Source organism: Narcine bancroftii, chromosome 5 (genome assembly GCF_036971445.1).
Source record: "Narcine bancroftii isolate sNarBan1 chromosome 5, sNarBan1.hap1, whole genome shotgun sequence".
Taxonomy (NCBI): Eukaryota; Metazoa; Chordata; class Chondrichthyes; order Torpediniformes; family Narcinidae; genus Narcine; species Narcine bancroftii.
Window position 1 is genome coordinate 252,068,243 of NC_091473.1, and position 20,112 is coordinate 252,088,354.

General features: G+C 44.0%; 1 protein-coding gene and 1 long non-coding RNA gene across 5 annotated transcripts in view; one reads left to right on the plus strand and one right to left on the minus strand.

Moving 5' to 3' along the window:
- Positions 1 to 11,981, plus strand: part of LOC138765201 (uncharacterized) — a 249,914-nt gene extending 237,933 nt beyond the window's left edge. The window contains exons 6-7 of the long non-coding RNA XR_011358520.1: positions 8,799 to 8,908; positions 11,639 to 11,981. This is a non-coding gene — a long non-coding RNA (uncharacterized lncRNA). The remainder of the gene's footprint in view (positions 1 to 8,798; positions 8,909 to 11,638) is intronic.
- Positions 1 to 20,112, minus strand: part of LOC138765198 (solute carrier family 26 member 9-like) — a 121,442-nt gene that overhangs the window by 71,669 nt on the left and 29,661 nt on the right. For all 4 annotated transcript variants that reach the window (XM_069942137.1, XM_069942134.1, XM_069942136.1 and 1 more), the window contains 2 exons: positions 3,315 to 3,455; positions 392 to 531 (listed from right to left, as the gene is read on the minus strand). In XM_069942137.1, coding sequence (XP_069798238.1) covers positions 392 to 531; positions 3,315 to 3,436 — 262 coding nt within the window. In that variant the 5' untranslated portion in view covers positions 3,437 to 3,455. The remainder of the gene's footprint in view (positions 1 to 391; positions 532 to 3,314; positions 3,456 to 20,112) is intronic.

The window sequence follows — 20,112 nt, forward strand, 5'->3', positions numbered from 1 at the left end:
AGAGATACCGTGTGAAGCATTAGTAGTTTGCTTTCACAGGATGGAAGCAATTATTTAGCATATTTTCAACAGTTACTGGGCTCCCCATACTACCCTGACCAGAAAGCAAGACCAAAGATCTGTCTGCACTATTAAGACATCACATTTTTTGGTGTGAACTGCAACTGTGAATATTTATATTTATTATCTTTTTTTTCCTTTGGTATGCTCACTTAAATGCATACTTATTGTTTATTGGCGTAAGATGTGTCCCTGTGTAACTGCAGCAAGTGAAAGGAATTTTAGTGTATTTGTACATTGTACTTATGTGTATGACAAAACATTGTCATTTTCAGCTAGTTGGTGTATTGGCTTAAAACTGGGTTTAGTGTGACCAAAGAATGCTCCTTACCTTGAGGTACTTGAATTGTTCCGCCACTGATACCAGCAATGACATCAAAAATAAAAGCCTTCTTGAAGTTGTACTTTGGAAGCCATGAGATTATCGGGAAGAACTGAACAAAGATGGATTTGAAACGGGCCACTGAACAACTGGGAATATCAAAGATAAGATTCACTTAATTTTTACAATTTGATCCGTATAGACATCTGATTAATTATCTGCTTTTAGTGACTTAACAAAGACTCATAAATAGAGATTTGCAACAAAAAAAACTGGGAATGCTGGAATCAGTCAGTCAGATAGCATTGGTAGAGAGAGAAATGCTTTGCTCGTCACAGATGTCGTTTGACCCACTCTTTGTGATAGATTCCACTTTGTCACCATATAACTGCCCCAAAAACCAAACAAAAAAACCCCACAACCTGCTGGAGAAACTCAAAGGGGTTGAGCATCTTCTGTGAGAAAAAGGATTGTCAATTTTTCAGGTCAAGATTCTACCTCAGCCATTCTCATCCTCTTTATAGCTCTGGTCCCTGCTCAAAGATTAGTTTATGGGCCTCCCTTCCCTGTGAAGCCATCAGGTTAAGTTTCTTTGCCATATTTCTCTCCTATTGACTGCATAATTTTTTTTGTTATGACTTCAGTCCGTCTCCCCCCACCCCACCAAATGTGCTGTTGCCCCCAAGGGAGGTCATATGATCCTTGTTGAGAATGACTAGTCTACATCATGAGGTTACACCAGTGGTTTTCAACCTTTTCCTTTCTACTCACATTCCACTTTAAGTAATCCCTGTGCCATCAGGGCTCTGTGATTAGTAAAGGGTCGCTTAAGTTGGGATGTGAGTGGGAGGGTAAATTGAGAATCACTTCTCAAGCCCCAATTGTTACTGAAATATTTTGCTTGAGAAAATTGTCATTGGCCCATTTCCTTTGGAGTTATGAAACCGTGCACATAACGAGTCAATTAGGGATAATTAAAACAGTGAATTTCAAACTTTTTCTTTCCACCCACATAACACCTTAAGCAATCCCTTACTAATCACAGAGCACCGATGGTATAGGGATTACTTAAAGTGGGATGTGAGTGGAAAGAAAAAGGTTGAGAACTACTGGGTTACACCAAAGATTAATTTCTCTCCACAAATATTGTTCAACACGCTGGGTTCCTCCTGTCATTTGTTTTAACTCCAGTTACCAGCATTACAGTCTCTAGTGTGTACCCCAACATCAAATCTTGCCCGAGGAATTTTGGTCTCCTCCTACCGCAGATACTCTCTTTATCCTATCCATCTTTACACCCACCTTAACATAAAACTCTCTGTTTGATTGGTTAGTTGGTTGAAGTGTAAATTTAAGTGACATCGAATTACTTCATCAGAATGAAAACAATATAAATATTACCACTTAAAATTACTTCTTTGTCTCTCCCTGTTCTGATGAAGGAAGCTCTGTTTCTTTCCCCACAGCCTTACCTGCTGTGTGTTTCATGCATTTTAGCAGGTTTCTTGCCATTGTTTGAAATTGCCCTGCACTATCAAAAATAAATCTTTGTGTGAGTGGATGTTTGCCAGTTGGTGCAGACTCATGGGCCGAAGAGCTTTTTCTCTGGCCTGTGTCTCGCTCTGAGAACAAGGCAGCAACAACTAGTGAGACCGACCACAGGAGCTGAGAATAACAACAGGAGGGGCCTGGAATCCCAGTGAAGCAGTAGTAGGCCATTCAACCTATTGAGTCCGCTCCACCATCCCCTCATGCATTGATCAATTCTCCCACGCAGCTCCACTCCCCTGCCTTCTCCACATAACCCTGGATACCCTGACGATTCAGATACCTACCAATCTCTGCCTTAAATACACCCAATGACCTGGCCTCCATAGCAAATTCCAGAGGTTTGCCACTCTTGGACTAAAGAAATTCCTTCACATCTCTGTTTTAAATGGGGGCCCTTCAATCCTGAAGCTGTGCCATCTTGACCTAGACTTCACTATCATGGGAAACAACATTGCCAAATCTACTCTGTCCAGGCCTTTCAACATTTGAAATGCTTCGATGAGATTTTCCAAGGAGTCCAGTCCAAGAACCGTCAAATGCTCCTCAGACGCTAATCCCTTCATTCTGGGAATAGATCTTGTGAATGTTCTCTGTATCCTTTCCAAAGCCAGCACATCCTTTCTTAAATAAGAACCCCAGAACTGTACCGCATACTCCAAGTGATGCCTCACCAGTGCCTTATAAAACCTCAACATCACATCCTTGCTCTTAAATCCCATTCTTCTAGATATGAATACCAACATTGCATTTGCCTTCTTCACCACCGACTCAACCCGGAGGTTAGCTTTTAGGGTATCCTGCACGAGGGCTCCCAAGATCCTTTACACCACTGAATTTTGAATTTTCTCCCCATCCAAATGATAGTCTGCTCTTTTATTCCTTCTACCAAACTGCATGACCCTACACTTTCTAACATTGTGTTTCATTTGCCACTTCTCTGCCCGTGCTCCTCTCTCTGCGGCCTTTTCACCATCTCCTCATTCCCTGCCCCTCCACCTATCTTTATATCATCTGCACACTCAGCTGCAAAGCCATTTATTCTGCAATTCAGACCATTAATGTACCACATCTACTTCACCTTCTGTCTATTGGTCTATTTCCTTTGTGCATCCCCTGCCATTCTTCTCAATTACTCTTCAAAGTGGTACATGCCACCTTCTAGTGTCTCCATGGATGGGAAACCTTTATTTCATGCTGTGTTGGACAATGATCCCCAGTAGATTGTCGAGTCAGATGGCACAACCCATTGCATCAAGTACGTACCCTTTCAATTGGATACCAGACCCAGGGAATTGGGAGGTGTTCAGCAGCATGAAGCATGAAAATAATCCAAAGTTTCAAAATAGCCTCCAGAGGAAGATGGTCGTTAACTTTGGCTTACCTGAAAAATTTCCGTGCTTTTTGTGAATGGGGATAACTCCTGATTTTCTTTTGATATTCTTCATCGAATTCAGGAATGGAGTAAGCTGACCGGTCAATGATGTAACGTGGACGGATATGCATCTTGGCTGTTTCTTAATCACTGGAGAAAAATCAAGATATTAACAATGGTAATCGTGTCAAGAAGGTTCCAATTCTTCCAGTAACAGCACAGTAGAATCATGAAGTGCAGAAGCAGGCATTTCAGCCCATCTGGTCCATGATGTCCATGATGTCCATGATGCCTCTCCCACTTTTCCACATTAGGCTAGTGTCTTACCCAAGCTCCTGCCCAATGCCTTCACTCTCTCTTCTGGCCGCTCATCTCAGATAACCCCCACCCTTCGTGTGAAAAGTCTGCCCCTCAAATCTCCTTTAAATTTTTCCCCTCTCACCTCAAATCCCTAGGTGTGGACTTCACAGCCTACAGAAAGGACCACTTATTTCATCTATGTCTTCATCATTTTGTAAACCTCTGTAAGGACACCTTTCAATCTCTTATGTTCCTGTGAGAATTAGAATAGATGATCCATCCCTCCCTTACCTCTTTTACATAGAGATCCCATTTAATTGGCATGTGACCAACTCATGTTTAAAGCCAACTCGGGTCATTCACACTGAACCAAGAAAAGCCAGGTCAGTGTAACCTTCTACATGGGAACCCGACATCCCAGTGCAAAAGGAGCCGGGAACTGCACCCTTATAGTGCCACCGTCCCGGGAAGGCGGGTAAGGCTTTTACACAGGAGCCAATGCGAAACGTATTGGCTCTGATGCCAATTGCCGAGGAATTGACCCCCGTCCCACGTTCATTGCATTCGCACAGGGAAGTGAAGCGGTTAAAAGATGATTAAATTCTGTTTTGTAAGGTAAGGGCAGTGTAAAAGGGCCACTTATGACTGCGGCCCTCGATTTCAGGCCTCACACTGGTGAATCGCTTTAGCACTCTCTATTGCTACATTATTCTCCCTGATCTGAACTGTATGCAATGGCAATGTTTTGTACAATTGCAACAATTGCCTTGACCTATGAAGGCAAACATACCAAATGCCTTTTTTGACTATCCTATCCACCTGGGTCACCACTTCCAGGGAACTATACTTGCACTCCAAGATCACTCTGTGCATCAGCATGTCCCTGCCACTTACTCTATATGTTCTTCCAGAACTTGATCCCCTTTATAGGTGGGATCAGTTCAACATTTAACACCATCATCCCCTCAGAATTACTCTTAAAAATCCAGGACCTGGGAGTTAACACCCCACTGTGAAATTGAATCCTGGATTTCCTCATCTCCAGAATCAGTGAGGATTGGTAAGAACTTCTCCACATTCTCCATCAGTTCTGGAGCACCACAGGGCTGTGTTCTTAGCCCCCTGCTCTACTCACTTTACACCTATGACTGTGTGGCTCAGTATGACAATAACACCATCTATAAATTTGCCGACGATACCTTGGTAGTGGGTTGTATATAGAAAGGCAATGAGTCAGCAGGAGGGAGATTGAAAAGTTAGCCGAATGGTGCATCAACTACAAACTCACTATCACCAAAACTAAGGAGGTTGACTTCAGGAAATAAAAACCGGAGGTGTACGATCCAGTGATCATTGGGGGGGATCAGTGGTGGAAATTCTGAATGAATTTAAGTTCTAGGGAGTCACTATCTCGGAGAATCTTTCTTGCGCCCAACACACAAATGGTATTGTGAAGAGAGCACGTTAGGAGTTTGTGGAGGTTTCATATGACATCGGAAACCCTGGCAAACTTCTATAGATGTATGGTGGAAAGTGTGCTGACCAGCTGCATCACAGTCTGGTATGGGAACACCAATACCCCCTAGTGTAAATCTCTGCAAAAGGTAGTGGACACAGCCCAGGACATCACAGGCAAAACCTCCCCACCATCGACAACATCTATGGGGAACGCTGTCATAAGAGAGCAGCAGCAATCATCAAGGATCCACACCACCCAGCACAAGCCCTGTTCTCACTACGACCATCATAATGATGTGAGTCTAATGGTGGAGGGGTAGCAGTTGTTCCTGAACCTGGTGGTGGCGTGAGTCTTGTGGCACCAAGAGGTATAGACACCACAAGACTCATACCCCCAGGTTCAGGAACAGTTACTCCTCCTCCACCATCAGACTCCTCAAAAACAAACTCAAACAAGGACTCGTTTAAGGACTCTTACTTCTGCACTCTATTGATTTTTATTCCTCTCTTTATTGCACTGTCAGTTTGTGCACAGACTTTTTTGCATTACCAATAAGTGGTAATTCTGCCTCACCCGCATGAAAAAGAATCTCAGGGTTGTATGTGACGTCATGTATATACTCTGACGATAAATCTAAAATCTGAAATCTGTTGTGCATTGCCTCATATTTGCCCGGATTGAATTCCATCTGCCACCATTCTGCTCAACTTTCCAACTGATCAATATCTTGTGGTATCCTTCAAAATCTTCTCCATCAATTTTCATGACATCTGAAAACTTACTAATGATGTGTTCTTTGATCTATGTAGAAGGAATGGTTTCAAGGTGAGCTTGGAAAGATTTGAAAAAAAACCGAGGGGCAGCTTTTTCACAAAAAGGGTGGTGTGTATGGGAAACAAGTGGCCAGACGAAGTGGTCGGGGTGGGACAATTCAGACATTTAAAAGACATGTGGACATATACATATACAGGGAAAGTTTGGAGGGGTACGGGCTAGGTGGGACTATGTCAGATGGGCAAATTAATTTCAATTTGGAGGTACAGCACAGTAACAGGCCCTTCTGGCCCATGAGCCCGTACCACCCATGTGACCAATTAACCTGTACATCTTTAGAACGTGGGAGGAATCTGGAGCACCAGGAGAAAACTCATGCCATCACAGGGAGCATGGTTCCTGGTGCTGTAATAGTTGGTCCACATGGATGAGCTGGTCCAAAGGGACAGTTTTCATGCTGAACAGCTCTATGATTCTGTATCCGCTACATTCTCATCCGAGCCATTTAACAGCAAAAGATCCAGGACTTCTCCCCTGGCTGTGCCCTTTGCCTCCTGTCACCCAGCTATGTCTGAGCCCAGTTTGCCGAGTGCCTCAGACCGTCTGGAGTAGCCTACCATGCAGGACCTTGTCAAGAGCCTTACTGAAGTCCACGTAAACCACGTCTACCCTGCTGTCTTCATTAATTTGTGAGACACAATACAACCATAAGACATTGGAGCAGAAATAGGCCATTCAGCCCACCGAGTCTGCCCCACCATTTAATCATGACCTGGGTCCATTTTCCCACTCAGCCCCACTTCTTCCCAGTACCTTTGATCCCCTTGCTAATCAAGAACTAGTCAATGTCTGCCTTAAATACACCCAATGATCTGGCCTCCACAACCGCCCGTGGCAACAACTTCCACAGATTCACCACCCTCTGGCTGAAGAAATTCCTCCCCATCTCTACACTACATGGTCACCCTTCAACCCTGAAGTGGTGCCCTCTTGTCCTAGACTGGGAAACATGTCTGGGTTTATTACATTTTTTTTAGGGTTTAGTACTTTTATTAAAAGTCGGAGTATATGGGATGGCACAACATCGAGGGCCAAAGGGCCGGTACTATACTGTAATGTTCTATGCCTTTTAACGTTTGAAATGTTTCAATGAGATCCCCCTCTCATTCTCCTAAATTCTAATGAGTGCAGACCAAGAGCTGTCCAACACTCCTCAAATGATAACCCTTTCATTCCCAGGATCATCCTTGTGAACTTCCTCTTAACCCACTCTAACGGATCCAAAAACTGCTCACCAGTGCCATTATCATCATTACATCCCTGCTCTTATGTTCCTTGAAATGAATTCCTGCGTTCACACCCCCTGCAAAAAACACTGACACTTCCTCATCAGTTCCTGCCTTTACAGAAGTCGCCTTTCCACGGAATCTCTCCACTGATGGAAGCCTCATGAGCTAGTATCCTCCATGCTCATCCCTGCTGCTCTTTTTGAACAAGGTTAACAAAGACGCCCCTTTGCAATCAGGGTCCCAGAAACTTCCTTCCATACGTTCCAGGGCAACCTGGGATAGATCCAACCCGAACGTGCTCCAATATTTACATCAAGTACTGATATAGGCTCACTGCAAAACATCAGCGTCCTCCACCATTAACCTTCCAGCCTTCATGCCCTTTTCTCCCTGCCATCATTTATGCTTAACACAAGCCTCCTCCCACTGACATCATTGAATCCAACCAGCATTGCAGCTTCCCCATGCCCCTCGCTTCTTTTCACCTCAATTGCACCATGTGGTGTGACTTCCAACCACACCTACACAAGTCTTGGATAAAGCGGTCTTGCCTGGTGGTTGGTACAGATTCTATCACCAATGTGTATATATACATATGTACAGATGGTCGTGTAGGATGACTGTGATTGGCTGAGAGCGTAGCCACACCTACTGGCAGGTCTTAAAGGATTGCTCCTAGCCAGACCAGGTCATTCTGGACTGGTCGACCTACTTGTGATAGGCTCCAGTCTTTTAGTTAATAAAAGCCTTGGTTTGGATCAACAAGTCTTTGGTTCTTTCGACGCGCACTACACAGAGACAGCAAGTTATATTTTGCTTCTGTAATTTAACTCAGACAAGGGTGACATGTTGCATTTTTGGTAAGTTAAACCAGGGCAGGACTTATACAGTAAAAGGAAAAACAGAGGAACTCAGCAGGTCGCTCGTGCTCTCTCGTCCCAGTAACATCCTCGTGCCTCTTTTCCGCACCCTTTCCAGCTCCGTGACCCCTTTCCGCTCAACAGAGCTGCATACAATATGCCAAGCGCGGTTTCACCTACTCCTTGTACAGTTGTAACATGATGGAGGTAAAGATAAATAACTAATATTTCAGGCCTGAGCCCTTCTTCAAGGTACGAGTATAAAGCAGGCAGGTGCCTGAATTAAAAGGCTGGGGAGGTGGGGGGGGGGAGGCGGGGAGAAGGGAAGAAACGGCAGTAAAAGGCAGGGCCCTGGAGAATGAATGAATGAATGGATGAAAAGTTAATAATCACGTTAAAGTACAGCGTACAGATGCAATGAAGTGCATCTCCATGGTTCTACATTCAACCCTAGAGCACAGTACAGGCCCTTCAACCCACAATGTTGTGCTGACTCATTTCACAGTAAATCTACTCCACAGCTACTTAATTTCTGACCTCACACCTCTATTTTCCTTATTGCTTCAGCTTCCCGAGTACATAAAACATGACTAACAATTTAAGTGTCATTTTAATACATAAGAAAAAAAATCAATACAAAACCAGAGCACATCATCTGCACCCCGACCCACTTCATTTATCTCATTAATTTCACGATTAGAATGGAGTTTTATCTTTCTTCTATTTGGAAGGGGTGTAACTATATCTGTGTACCTATACGCTGCAGATAAGGCTGCCAAACCCTAACGAATGTGTCATATTTTCTCTTTAGACTGTACGTGATTTTCTCCAGGGGAATACAACTCAGCATTCCATCGTGTAATATTTAGTTGGGAGTTGGACTTCCACATGACTGCTATACACTTCCTGGCTAACGGCAAGGTTTTGCATCTTTTTCATTTTACTTCATGTTACTCTGGGTTTATATTTGGTTCTTTTGAGGGTCGGTGACTCGATAGATTTTCATGATCATTTCCTTATGGTATTAGGGTCTAGGAGGGAAGGGAAAGAGGTGGGGTGGGGGGGGGGGGGGTGGGAGAATGGACCCTGAATGTAATTTATAATTGTTGAAAAGGTTATACTGTTGTTTTGGATTTGTGTGAGTCTTGGAAAATCAAAAATAAAATATTCAAAAAAAAGAAAAAAATCAGTATAGAAGAAAGAGAAAAAAATAACGATTCAATGCTGCAGAACAGGAAGAATTAGGGGTACAGATAGTTAGTTCCTTGGACATGGCGATGAAGCAGGCGTTTCGCACATTTGCCTTCATCCATCAGGGTACCGAGTGCAGGAGCAGGAACATTATGTTACAACTCTACAAGGTGTGGGTGAGACTGCACTTGGAAAATTGTGTGCAGCTCTGTCGAGAGAAAGAGGTCATGAAGCTGGAAAGGGTGCGGAGAAGAGGCACAAGGATGTTACTGTGATGAGAGAGCTTGAGGTATAAAGAGAGGCTGGATCGGCAGCGAGCCCTTTACCTCGAAGGTAGGGGGTAAAACAAAAGTCTGCAGGGTCCGTGACTGAAGTGGAAACACAATGCTGGAGAAACTCAGCAGGTCAAGCAGTATACTTTATATAGCAGATAAAGATACATAACCGGCGTTTCAGGCTTGAACTCTTCATCAAGCGATGAATAAAATGTAGGCAGGTACATGAATAAAATGGCGGCAGAGGGATGGGTGTGGAACAAGCTGCCAGAGGAAGTGGTGGAAGTGAGTCTAATTACAGTGGTTTAAATGGTCATTTGGACAGGTTAAGGGGAGATGGACCAAGTTCAGGCCAATGGGACTAGTACAGGTGAGAGCTTGTTCCCTATGGATGGCTGGGTTGGAGGGCCTGCTTTCTTGTGGTATGGTAAAAGGCAATCTTTATTAAAAATTTTCAGCCCCTGCACTGTTCGGAAATTCTTTTAAAATTTTTAAAATGTAATTACATTTTTTTTTTAAAATGTAGACATACAGCACAGTAACAGGCTATTTCTGCCCACGAGCCCGTGCCGCCCAATTTACACCCCATTAACCTACACCTCCAGTACATTTCGAACAGTGGGAGGAAACTGGAGCCCCCAGGGAAAACCCATACAGACACAAAGAGAACGTACAAACTCCTTGTAGAAAGCACGGGATTTGAACCCTGGTCCTGATTTCTGGCACTGTAAAGACATTGCGCTAATCGCTACGCCAACCGTGCCATAACTATCATGTTGCTAATTAAATAAGTTTCATTCTAAAAGATTTCAGCAAATATTTTCACATCCAATGAACTTTCAGAGCTTGGCAATAATATTCCAATTATGGTTTAGATTAGTGGGTTTTAACCTTTTCCTTTCCACTCACTTACTACTTTAAGTTATCCCTAGGCCATTGATGCTCTGTGATTAGTAAGGGATTGCTTAAGGTGGGATGTGAGTGGGAAGGGAAGGTTGAGAATCACTGCTCTAGACCCAATTGTTACTGAAATACTTTGCTTGAGAAAAATGGTCATTGGCCCATTTCCTTTGGAGTTGTGAAACCGTGCACATAACGAGTCAATGAGGGACGATTAAAACAGTGGTTTTCAAACTTTTTCTTTCCACCCACATCCCACCTTAAGCAAATCCTTACTTATCACAGCACACCGATGGCATAGGGAATACTTCAGGTGGTCTGTGAGTGGAAAGAAAAAGTTTGAAAACCACTGCGTTAGATCAACCATTCTTAGTCAACCGCCCCCAGGAGCCATAGCACATTTAAGTAAAAAGCTTTGTTTTCTTTTCACCTCACATAACATAATTACTTTTTTCAAGCTTTTTATGTAGTCAGTCAGAAAGAAGTATGGAAGGAATTAAAACTTGATTGCTTCACTGGGAACCTGGTTCTAAGGGAGGCCATAGCCAAAAATAAAAGGCTGAGAATGGGTCCTTTCGATTTTGAATATGGATTCACCTGAGGTCAAATTGATAACCTTTGATCATTCTTCAATCACCGTCTCATAAATTTGTTCATTAACGTTGCTGTGAAGCATGAAAGTCTGCAGATGCTGGGATTGCAGTAAAAACACAGAAATGCTGGAGGACCTCGGCAGGTGAAGATATATAGTCATGTTATGAGCCCTACCTCTAGGAAGGGCTCTGGACCGAAATGTCGGTATACATTTTTACCTCCTTTGGATGCTGAGTTCCTCCAGCATTTCTGTGTTTTTCCGATCATTTTGTGGGATCTTGCTCTGTACCTTTTGGCTGCTAAGGTTCCTCTGTTACAACACTGCCCCCTCTTCACTGATCTTCATTGGCTAGACTGTATGTTATGAAAAGGGTGTGAAAGTTCATTGTAGAAGTCTTCTCTTTCAAAAGCAGCAGATAGGAGTGGACAAAGCATTGCATTCGCTCTGTGGATTTTGACCCCCGACACTGCAAAATCAGGGAATGCGGCCTTTACCTCCCGACACATCTGGTGTGGACTGAATGATTGCCACTGCTGGGGGTGGGGCGAAGATAATGACCAAGTAACTGAAAGAGCAGAGGTTGCCCAAGTGCCACATTTCCACAAAGTGGTGAGGGAGGCCCAGAGAACACAGACGGCGCTATACTAATGCAAGGCTTCTGATTACAATATTCTGTTTGTTCCACCGCAGAAGCTGTCATCAGTAGGAGAGAAGTACGGAGGAAACCCCAATGTGACTGCTTCGCAGGGATGAGGCCCCATAAACTTCGAGCAGAGTCTTAGGGGGTGTCATAACTGGAAAAAAATGTTGAGAATGGCTGGTTTCAGGTAACCTCTTTGATGTGAGAAATAAAGTCGTTCATTGGTGCACACAGTGTTGTAGCACTATAATCATGTGAATTTTAAGTGATGTTGGAGGATAAATATTGCCCAGCATGCTCTTTGACTCCTGTCAGTCTTCGCTGCATAATATCTGGGTCACTCTCTGTAGCAGAGATTTCACTGGACGAATCATGAAGTCTGTGGGTGTGGACATCGGAAAGGATGTGTAAGTAAATCTTTTGCACCTGTATTTGTTTTGCTTGGAACCTTGTGTGCGTGACCATGTCCAGAAACATAGAACTGGCTCTGCTCTGAACCCATCGCTCCCTCAACAAGAGGCTGAATTTCTACAGCCCCTCGAGAGAAAGGAGCTGTTCAGAATCACAAAACAAAATTTTTATGAAGCAATACAGAAAGGCAACAGGTCATATTGGTACAAATCAGCAAAGACCAGGTCAAAGAGGAAGAAGGGAGGTGTGGGAGGAGGGGACGGTTGGGATGGTTTTAGGGAAGGAATTAGAGGTTTGAAGTCATTGCTGGAGCGGTTCCCATGAGAAAAAATGAATTATTTTGAAATGATAAAAAGGTAATCATGGTGATTAGTACACAATGTTATGGCGCCAATGACTTAGGTTCAAATCTGGCGCTGTCTGTAAGGAGTTTGTACGTTCTCCCCGTGTCTGCTTGGGCTTCCTCCGGGTGTTCTGGTTTCATCCCACCCTTCAAAAATGTTCCGGGGATTGTATGTCAATTGGGGGGGTAAGTGGGTAGCACGGGCTCATGGGCTGAAAGGGCCTGTTACCGTGCTGTTTGTCTAAATTTAAATACAACAGTAGATGTAGACTTCATCACTCAAACTCCCCTCTACAATAGGAACGTGCAGTTCAACAAAGAAGAGAACAGCATAGGAATAGAATGTTTTTTTAAAATAAACGTACAAATTTTATTCAAACTACAACATTACGAACACAAATCACACATAGAGCGTCAACTCAAACCAAAGACCACCATAACATGTGGCACTGAATAGGGTGTTCTTCCCACATGCCTGTGCCTTACAGATGCTCAGGTCTATGCCTCTCTGATCTGCTCCGCAACCCACTTTGTCTCTGTAACTCCAGCAACGTCACCTGATGAAAAACTATCCTCCTTGGTTTTGACAGTTTCATTTGACAAGACGTGACTGTGGTGGGCCTGATCAGTGAGAATGAGGAGTCAGCGTACAGAGATGAGCTAACAGACTGGTGCAGAGCCAACAACCTGTATCTGAATGTTAAAAAAACATAAGAGGTGGTTATCAGGCTCCTGAATCTCCCCACACTACCCAAACTCTAACTATAAACTACCCCATCAAAATATCAGTAACTAATTTTGTAACTAAATAACTATCTAATCTTTTATATTTATTATCTTTATTTCTCTTGTGTGTTAATTTAATTTTGTTTGTATATTTTATGTCTTAAGTTAGAGAGGGTGCAGAGGAGATTTAATAAAATGTTGCCTGGATGGCAGTATCTAGGATACAAAGAAAGATTGAGTAGATTGGGTCTTTATTCAATGGAGCGTAGAAGGTTGAGGGGGGATTTGATAGAGGTATTTAAAATTATGAGGGGGATAGACAGAGTAGATGTGAATAGGCTCTTCCCCTTGAGGGTAGGTGAGATTGGAACGAGGGGTCATAAGTTAAGGGTTGGGGACAAAAGTGTAGAAGTAACATGAGAGGAAGCTTCTTCACTCAGAGTGTGGTGGCTGAGTGGAATGACCTTCCGGAAGAGGTGGCTGCAGCAGGTTCAATTTTGTCATTTAAGAGAAGGTTGGATGAGTGCATGGATGTGAGGGGATTGGAGGGTTATGGACAGGGAGCAGGTAGGTGGGACTAGTGGTGTTCACTTAAATCAGTGCGGACTAGAGGGGTCGAGATGGCCTGTTTCAGTACTGTGTTATTTGGTTATATGGTTATATGTAGCTGTGCAGCAGGCAAGAATTTCAGTCCATCTGTACATTGTACTCATATATATGACACTAATCTCTCATCTTTATCTGGGAGTGAGAGGGAGTGGTTCCTGGTTCTCACTACCCCTTATGTGAAAATGTATTTCCAGGTTAGAAAGACCAGACTATGTGTCTCCCCTACAAGAACTACATAGTTCCTCTCCCTCTGCTCTGTCGTATCTATTCATCACAGGAGACCAAAATTGTTTCTCAGAAATGCAGAACAAGGCTGCAATATCTTTACACAATTAATTAACTGATTATGAAATCTGCTAAATAATTAAACTGGCAGCTCCTGGAATGGCAAGAAGCTGGAGTGAATATATCTGACTTTAAGTTCAAGTTTATTCTCACTGGTATCATAAATGCAGGTTGTTTTGCGATCAGACCAGTCGATGTTCCATACAGAGTTCAAGTAAGATACAACACTAAGGGTGGCATGGTTGGTGTAGCAGTTAGTGCGACGCCTTTACAGCGACAGTGATCAGCACCAGGGTTCGAATCCCATGTGGTGTTTAAGGAGTTTGTATGTTCTCCCCGTGTCTCTGTGTGGGTTTTCTCCAGGGCCTCCAGTGTCCTCCAACCTTTCAAAATGTACGGGGATTTTAAGTCAATTGGGTGTAATTGGGAAGCACAGACGTGTGGGTTGAAATGGCCTGTTACCGTGCTGTATGTCTAAATTTAAATTTAAATCAAAGTGCAGAGTAACAGAGACCCATTGCTTGGTACAGAGAAAGGGCAACATAATTGGACTGTTTTGGGGTTCATTCAGGAGTCTGATAATGGCAGGAAAGAATCCAGGGGTCCTGGCAGGATATGGGGGGGCGGTGGGGGGGTGAAGAGAGTGTGGATGAGTGTCATTATCTGTTGACTGCTTCTCCAAGGCAGCAGATTTTCCTAAGATGTAAAAGTGCATCACTGGTACGGAGGTGCCAATGCACAGTACAGGAAAAGACTAGTGTGGTTAACTCAGCCAGTGCCACAGCATCAGTCTTTACTCCATCGAAGACATCCACAAGAGGTGGTGTTTCAAGAAAGCAGCCTCTATCCTCAAGGACCCTCATTACCAGGCCCTCTTCTCACTGCTACCATCAGGAAGGAGGTCCAGGAGCCTGAAGACGAACACCCAATGGAACAAAAACAGCTTCTTCCCCTCCACCATCAGAATTCTGAACAGACCATGAAACACAGAAACGGACTCACTTTCTCTTTGTTTGCACTAATTTATTTATTTTTAAATGTTAATCAGACCAATATTTGCACCCGTGATGTTGCTGCAAAACAATGTATTTCGTGACATGTTCATGAGAATAAATTCTGATTCTGCTAGAAACCCAATTTAACCTTTGCCATGTTTAATCTTACTTTGTTTTTATCATGTGGTTTTCTGTGAATTGCAAACCCAAAATAGCCCAGAGAGTGGGAATTTTGTTTTTGTGATGCAGGAATCTTGCGCAAAGCTTCATATTTCACTGTAGCTAATCTTCCAAACACGCCCAGTCATAATTAATCTTAAGTGAGCATTATGAATTATGTTAAGACAGCTTCCCTGAATGATAACAGTGCAGACCTGCATTTCCCCAGTCTGCAGTATGTCCCATTGTTTCTGAAGGTGACCACGTCTCCTTTATCAGACGTAATGGAATAAGCGACATTATCAGTGTCGGGCTGTGCTCACAGAGAGCTCCAGTAAACAGCTCCTGAACTTGCTTCTCCAGGATGCCTTGCTGGCTAACTCCCATGTGCCACTGGTTCACTTGGATCCCAGTTGTTACTGTTTGCACACACGGGGGAGGTGAGGTGATCTTGGACGGTGCAAAAATATGGAGGTCAACAAGACCTCGGTTCACACATTTAATGAACAGACCACTGAGAGACTCTGAGGCTGAAGAACATTCAGGAGACGGGCTGTTGGTAACTCGAGGTGACTGCGGTCAAAGAACTCATACTAGGCTGTGGACTGCTGGAGGCTAGCTTGAGACTGGCTGAAGGGGTACCAGGAAGCGGAACCGGGAATCAAGAGTGTGCTGCAGGCTTCCTGATCATGTCAGAGGTGTGCATCTGGAGATCGGGTTTCTGATGGTTACTGATGGACGCAAAGCCATGGATATTCAGTGACCAGGGTTGGTGCCAAGGGGTGGCATCCGTGGGCATTTCCCCCCCTCAAGCGAGGTTCTGTGCCACCCCCCATACGGACATGGCCATCGCTCGCCGTCAGACCCACCCCCATCTCCTCCCATGTCACTGGCATGAGTCAAACATCAGTAGCTTCTAGTGACGCTTGACACTATAAAAGTAGCGCCCTCGTCTCCTATGTCAGAGAGGCGGATAATGTTAACATTTGTCGGCAGGTAGATCCCAGCATCCCACCCGCTCAGCGAGTTTATGTGCATTCCACTGTGCCCCACTCTAACATTTGTTCTGGCGCCGACCCGGTCAGTGACACTGGTGGGGGGGTGGGGGGTACAGCTTCTCTTCTCTGGCTGTAATGGGCCCTGTGCAATTTTTGCTGATAGCGAATCTTTGTGTGTCTTACTGTAGACTAAAGGAAATTTCGTGTAATATCACATTTTATCATTTATTATATGACCAAAAAATAATCTCGAATCTTGAACCTGATGTGAAACCGCTGTGAATTTAAAATAGAACTTGGCTGCTGTAGACTCCTTGTTTGGTCAGCGTTAAAGGAAGAATAAAGAATAAGTTAAAAATAGCACCTAACCTACTGCCTATAAAAGTAATCCACATGAGGAAAGGGATGAAACAAGAACTGTATCAACATGATGGATTGTGAAGTGGGCTATGGTGTGCAGGCAGGGAGGTGGTTACTCAAGTGAGAAATTCTAAATGACAAAGGGCTGGGACAAGGAAAAATTAAAAATGCAATGTTTCAGAAACTCAGCAGGTCACACAGCATTGTTCACATTGCAAAGGTAAAAATGCATAACCAACATTTTGGGCCCGAGACCATCATTAAGCCCAAAATGTTGGTTATGTACCTTTATCTTTGCTCTATGAAATTTGCTGTGTGTATTGCTAAGTTTCTCCAGTATTGTGTTTTTACTTCAATCCGTCTGCAGACTTTCGTGCTTCACTCCTCTTGGGCCACAACAAGGAGGTCATTTATATGGGAGACAGGAGGCTATGATCTCAAGGTAAGGTGCTAGACACCTCGAAGTAAGCGAGGACTGAGATTTGAAGGATCATTTTGATGATATGCTCAGGAGATGGGCTGTTAAATTTCAAAAATTTAGACATACAATATGGTAACAGGCCATTTCGGCCCTCAACCCCATGCCGCCCACTACACCCCATTGACCTACAGCCCCCGGTATGTTCTGAAGGCTGGGAGGAATCCGGAGCACCTGGAGGAATCCCCCACAGACATGGGGAGAATGTACAACCTCCTTACAGACAGCGCTGGATTCAAACTCTGATCTCAATCGCTGGTGTTGTAACAGCATTGTGTTAACTGCCACGCCAATCATGCCTCCCTCACTAACCATGACTTGTGTGGCCAAATCAATGGCAGCATTAATGATGGTTAATTTAACTTCCAGGAGACATCACATTCAAACTGTGTTATATCAATGCCAAAAGTTGTTCATGGATAACGGAGGCCAGTGCAGATCTTTTGCTTTTGGAGGGGCAAGGTCATGCCTGGATACATGCATATGCTTGGAAATTTATGAGGAAGGTCTGAACCCTTGCTGCCTACTGCAACTCTCTGGTCAATAGCTTTAAGTTCTTGGGAGTAAATATTTCCAGTGGCCAGATCTGGGCCAACTGCATTGATGTGAGGCATGTTGGCCTTGCTCCTCTCACTGTCGCACCACGCTATGTAATTGTGCTCTCATTTTCCATCATTGTACAGTTGTACGCGTGTTGAAGTTGACTTGCTGGACTGCTCGCAGAAGGACCCTTCTCACTGTACTGAGTATTATGCAAGAATAAACTTGAACCAGAACCCTTCCACCATGAACAATAGAACATTTGAGAATGCATCTGATGTCTATCCATCATGAACTCAGGTCAGGATCCATGCCAGATGGGGACTTTAATGGAGAAATACAACTGTAGATTGGTTGAACTAGTATTTGTGACTGAACGGAGATCAACTCAGGGTTAAAGACTCTGACATGGTGAACGTGGAGATTGTGTTTCCTCCCATGGAAGAATTGAGAACTCAGAGTCACCATTTAGGACACAGGATGAGGTAATAGATTTTCTCTTCGTGGCTTTTCAGTCTTTGGAGTTGATTCCAGGGATGAAGGGATTAGCTCAGTGGTTTTCAAACAGCTCCTCTAAACTCACATTCCACCTGAAACAATCCCTTATGCCATAGGTGTGATTAGTAAAGGATTGCCTCAGGTGGTATGTGAATGAGAAGAAAAGGTTTGAAAACCACCGTTTTAATCGTCCCTAATTGACTCGTTATGTGGACGGTTTCATTTTTCTTCTTTGGCTTGGCTTCGCGGACGAAGATTTATGGAGGGGGTAAAAAGTCCACGTCAGCTGCAGGCTCGTTTGTGGCTGACCAGTCCGATGCGGGACAGGCAGACACGATTGCAGCGGTTGCAAGGGAAAATTGGTTGGTTGGGGTTGGGTGTTGGGTTTTTCCTCCTTTGCCTTTTGTCAGAGAGGTGGGCTCTGCGGTCTTCTTCAAAGGAGGCTGCTGCCCGCCAAACTGTGAGGCGCCAAGATGCACGGTTTGAGGCGTTATCAGCCCACTGGCGGTGGTCAATGTGGCAGGCACCAAGAGATTTCTTTAGGCAGTCCTTGTACCTTTTCTTTGGTGCACCTCTGTCACGGTGGCCAGTGGAGAGCTCGCCATATAATACGATCTTGGGAAGGCGATGGTCCTCCATTCTGGAGACGTGACCCATCCAGCGCAGCTGGATAACTCCAAAGGAAATGGGTCAATGACAATTTTTCTCAAGCAAAATATTTCAGTAACAATTGGGTCCAGAGCAGTGGTTCTCAACCTTCTCTTCCCACTCACATCCCACCTTAAGCAATCCCTTACTTATCACAGAGCACTTATGACGTAGGGATTATTCAAGGTTGAATGTCAGTTTAGGGGGGCAGTTTGAAAACCACTGGGTTAGCTTATGGGGAGAGATTGTCATCTGGGACTGTACTCACTGGAATTTAGAAGAATGAGAGGGGATCTTATAGAAATGTATAAAATTATGAAAGGCATAAATAAGATAGAGGTAGGTAACTTGTTTCTGTTGGTTGGGGAGATTATAACTAGGGGACTTACCCTCAAGATTCAGGGGAGGAGATGTAGGACGAACTGCTTCTTCCAGAGGGGGGTGAATCTGTAGAATTTTCTGCCCATTGAAGTAGTGGAGGTGACCTCAGTAAATATATTTAAGACAAGGTTGGATAGATTTTTACATAGTAGGAGAATTAAGGGATATGGGGAATAGGCTGATAGGCGGAGATGAGACTATCATCAGATCAGCCATGATCTTATTGAATGGGCTTGATAGGCCGGATGGGCTCCTATTTCTTATGTTGTTATGTTCTTCAAAGGGCAATGGAAGTCTTTGGACATTTTAAAGGTGTTTGTATGTTCCCCCTGTGATCACATGGGTTTCTTCCCATGCCCCAAAGACTTATAAAGGTTAATTGGTCACATGGGTGTAATTGGTTGGCAAATTGTTAGAAATGTACAAAACATTGATTGAACCACACATGGAGTATTGTGCGCAGTTCTGGTTACCCCCCCCCACCCCCACTATAGGAAAGACATGGTTGCATTGGAGAGAGTGCATAGGAGATTCACCAGGATGTTGCCTGGTTGGAAGAACTTTAGTTATTGGAAGACTTTGGATGAAAGGTTGGGCTTGGCTTTCTGTGTAACATTATGGGGTGGGTGAAAAGGAGAGGGGAAATCATCAGATCTTTTTCCCTCAGTTGGGATGTTAAAAATAAGAGGGCAGAAGTTGAGAGAAGGAACATTAAAGTGCATTTGATTTACGCAGAGAGTGGTTGATATCTCAAACATGCCAGGGGAGAAGGTGGAATCAGATCTAGTCAATGCATTTCAGAAATATTAGGACATTGAGTAGGCAAGGCACAGAATTATATGTCCTAATACAGGCCAATGAGATCAGTGCAGAAAACCCAAAAAGTTCAGCATGGGCAGGATGGGCTGAAGGGCCTGTTTAGGTGCTGGACAACTCTGACTCTCTCCTGTGTGATCTCAAACCTGACATTTTATCTGGACTCATCCCTGAACCATCCCTGAACCAATGCACACCCAACCTACAGTGAATTGAACTTTCATTGTCACATACTGGAATGCAGGGATAAACTTTGTTTTGCATGCTATCCAGTGGG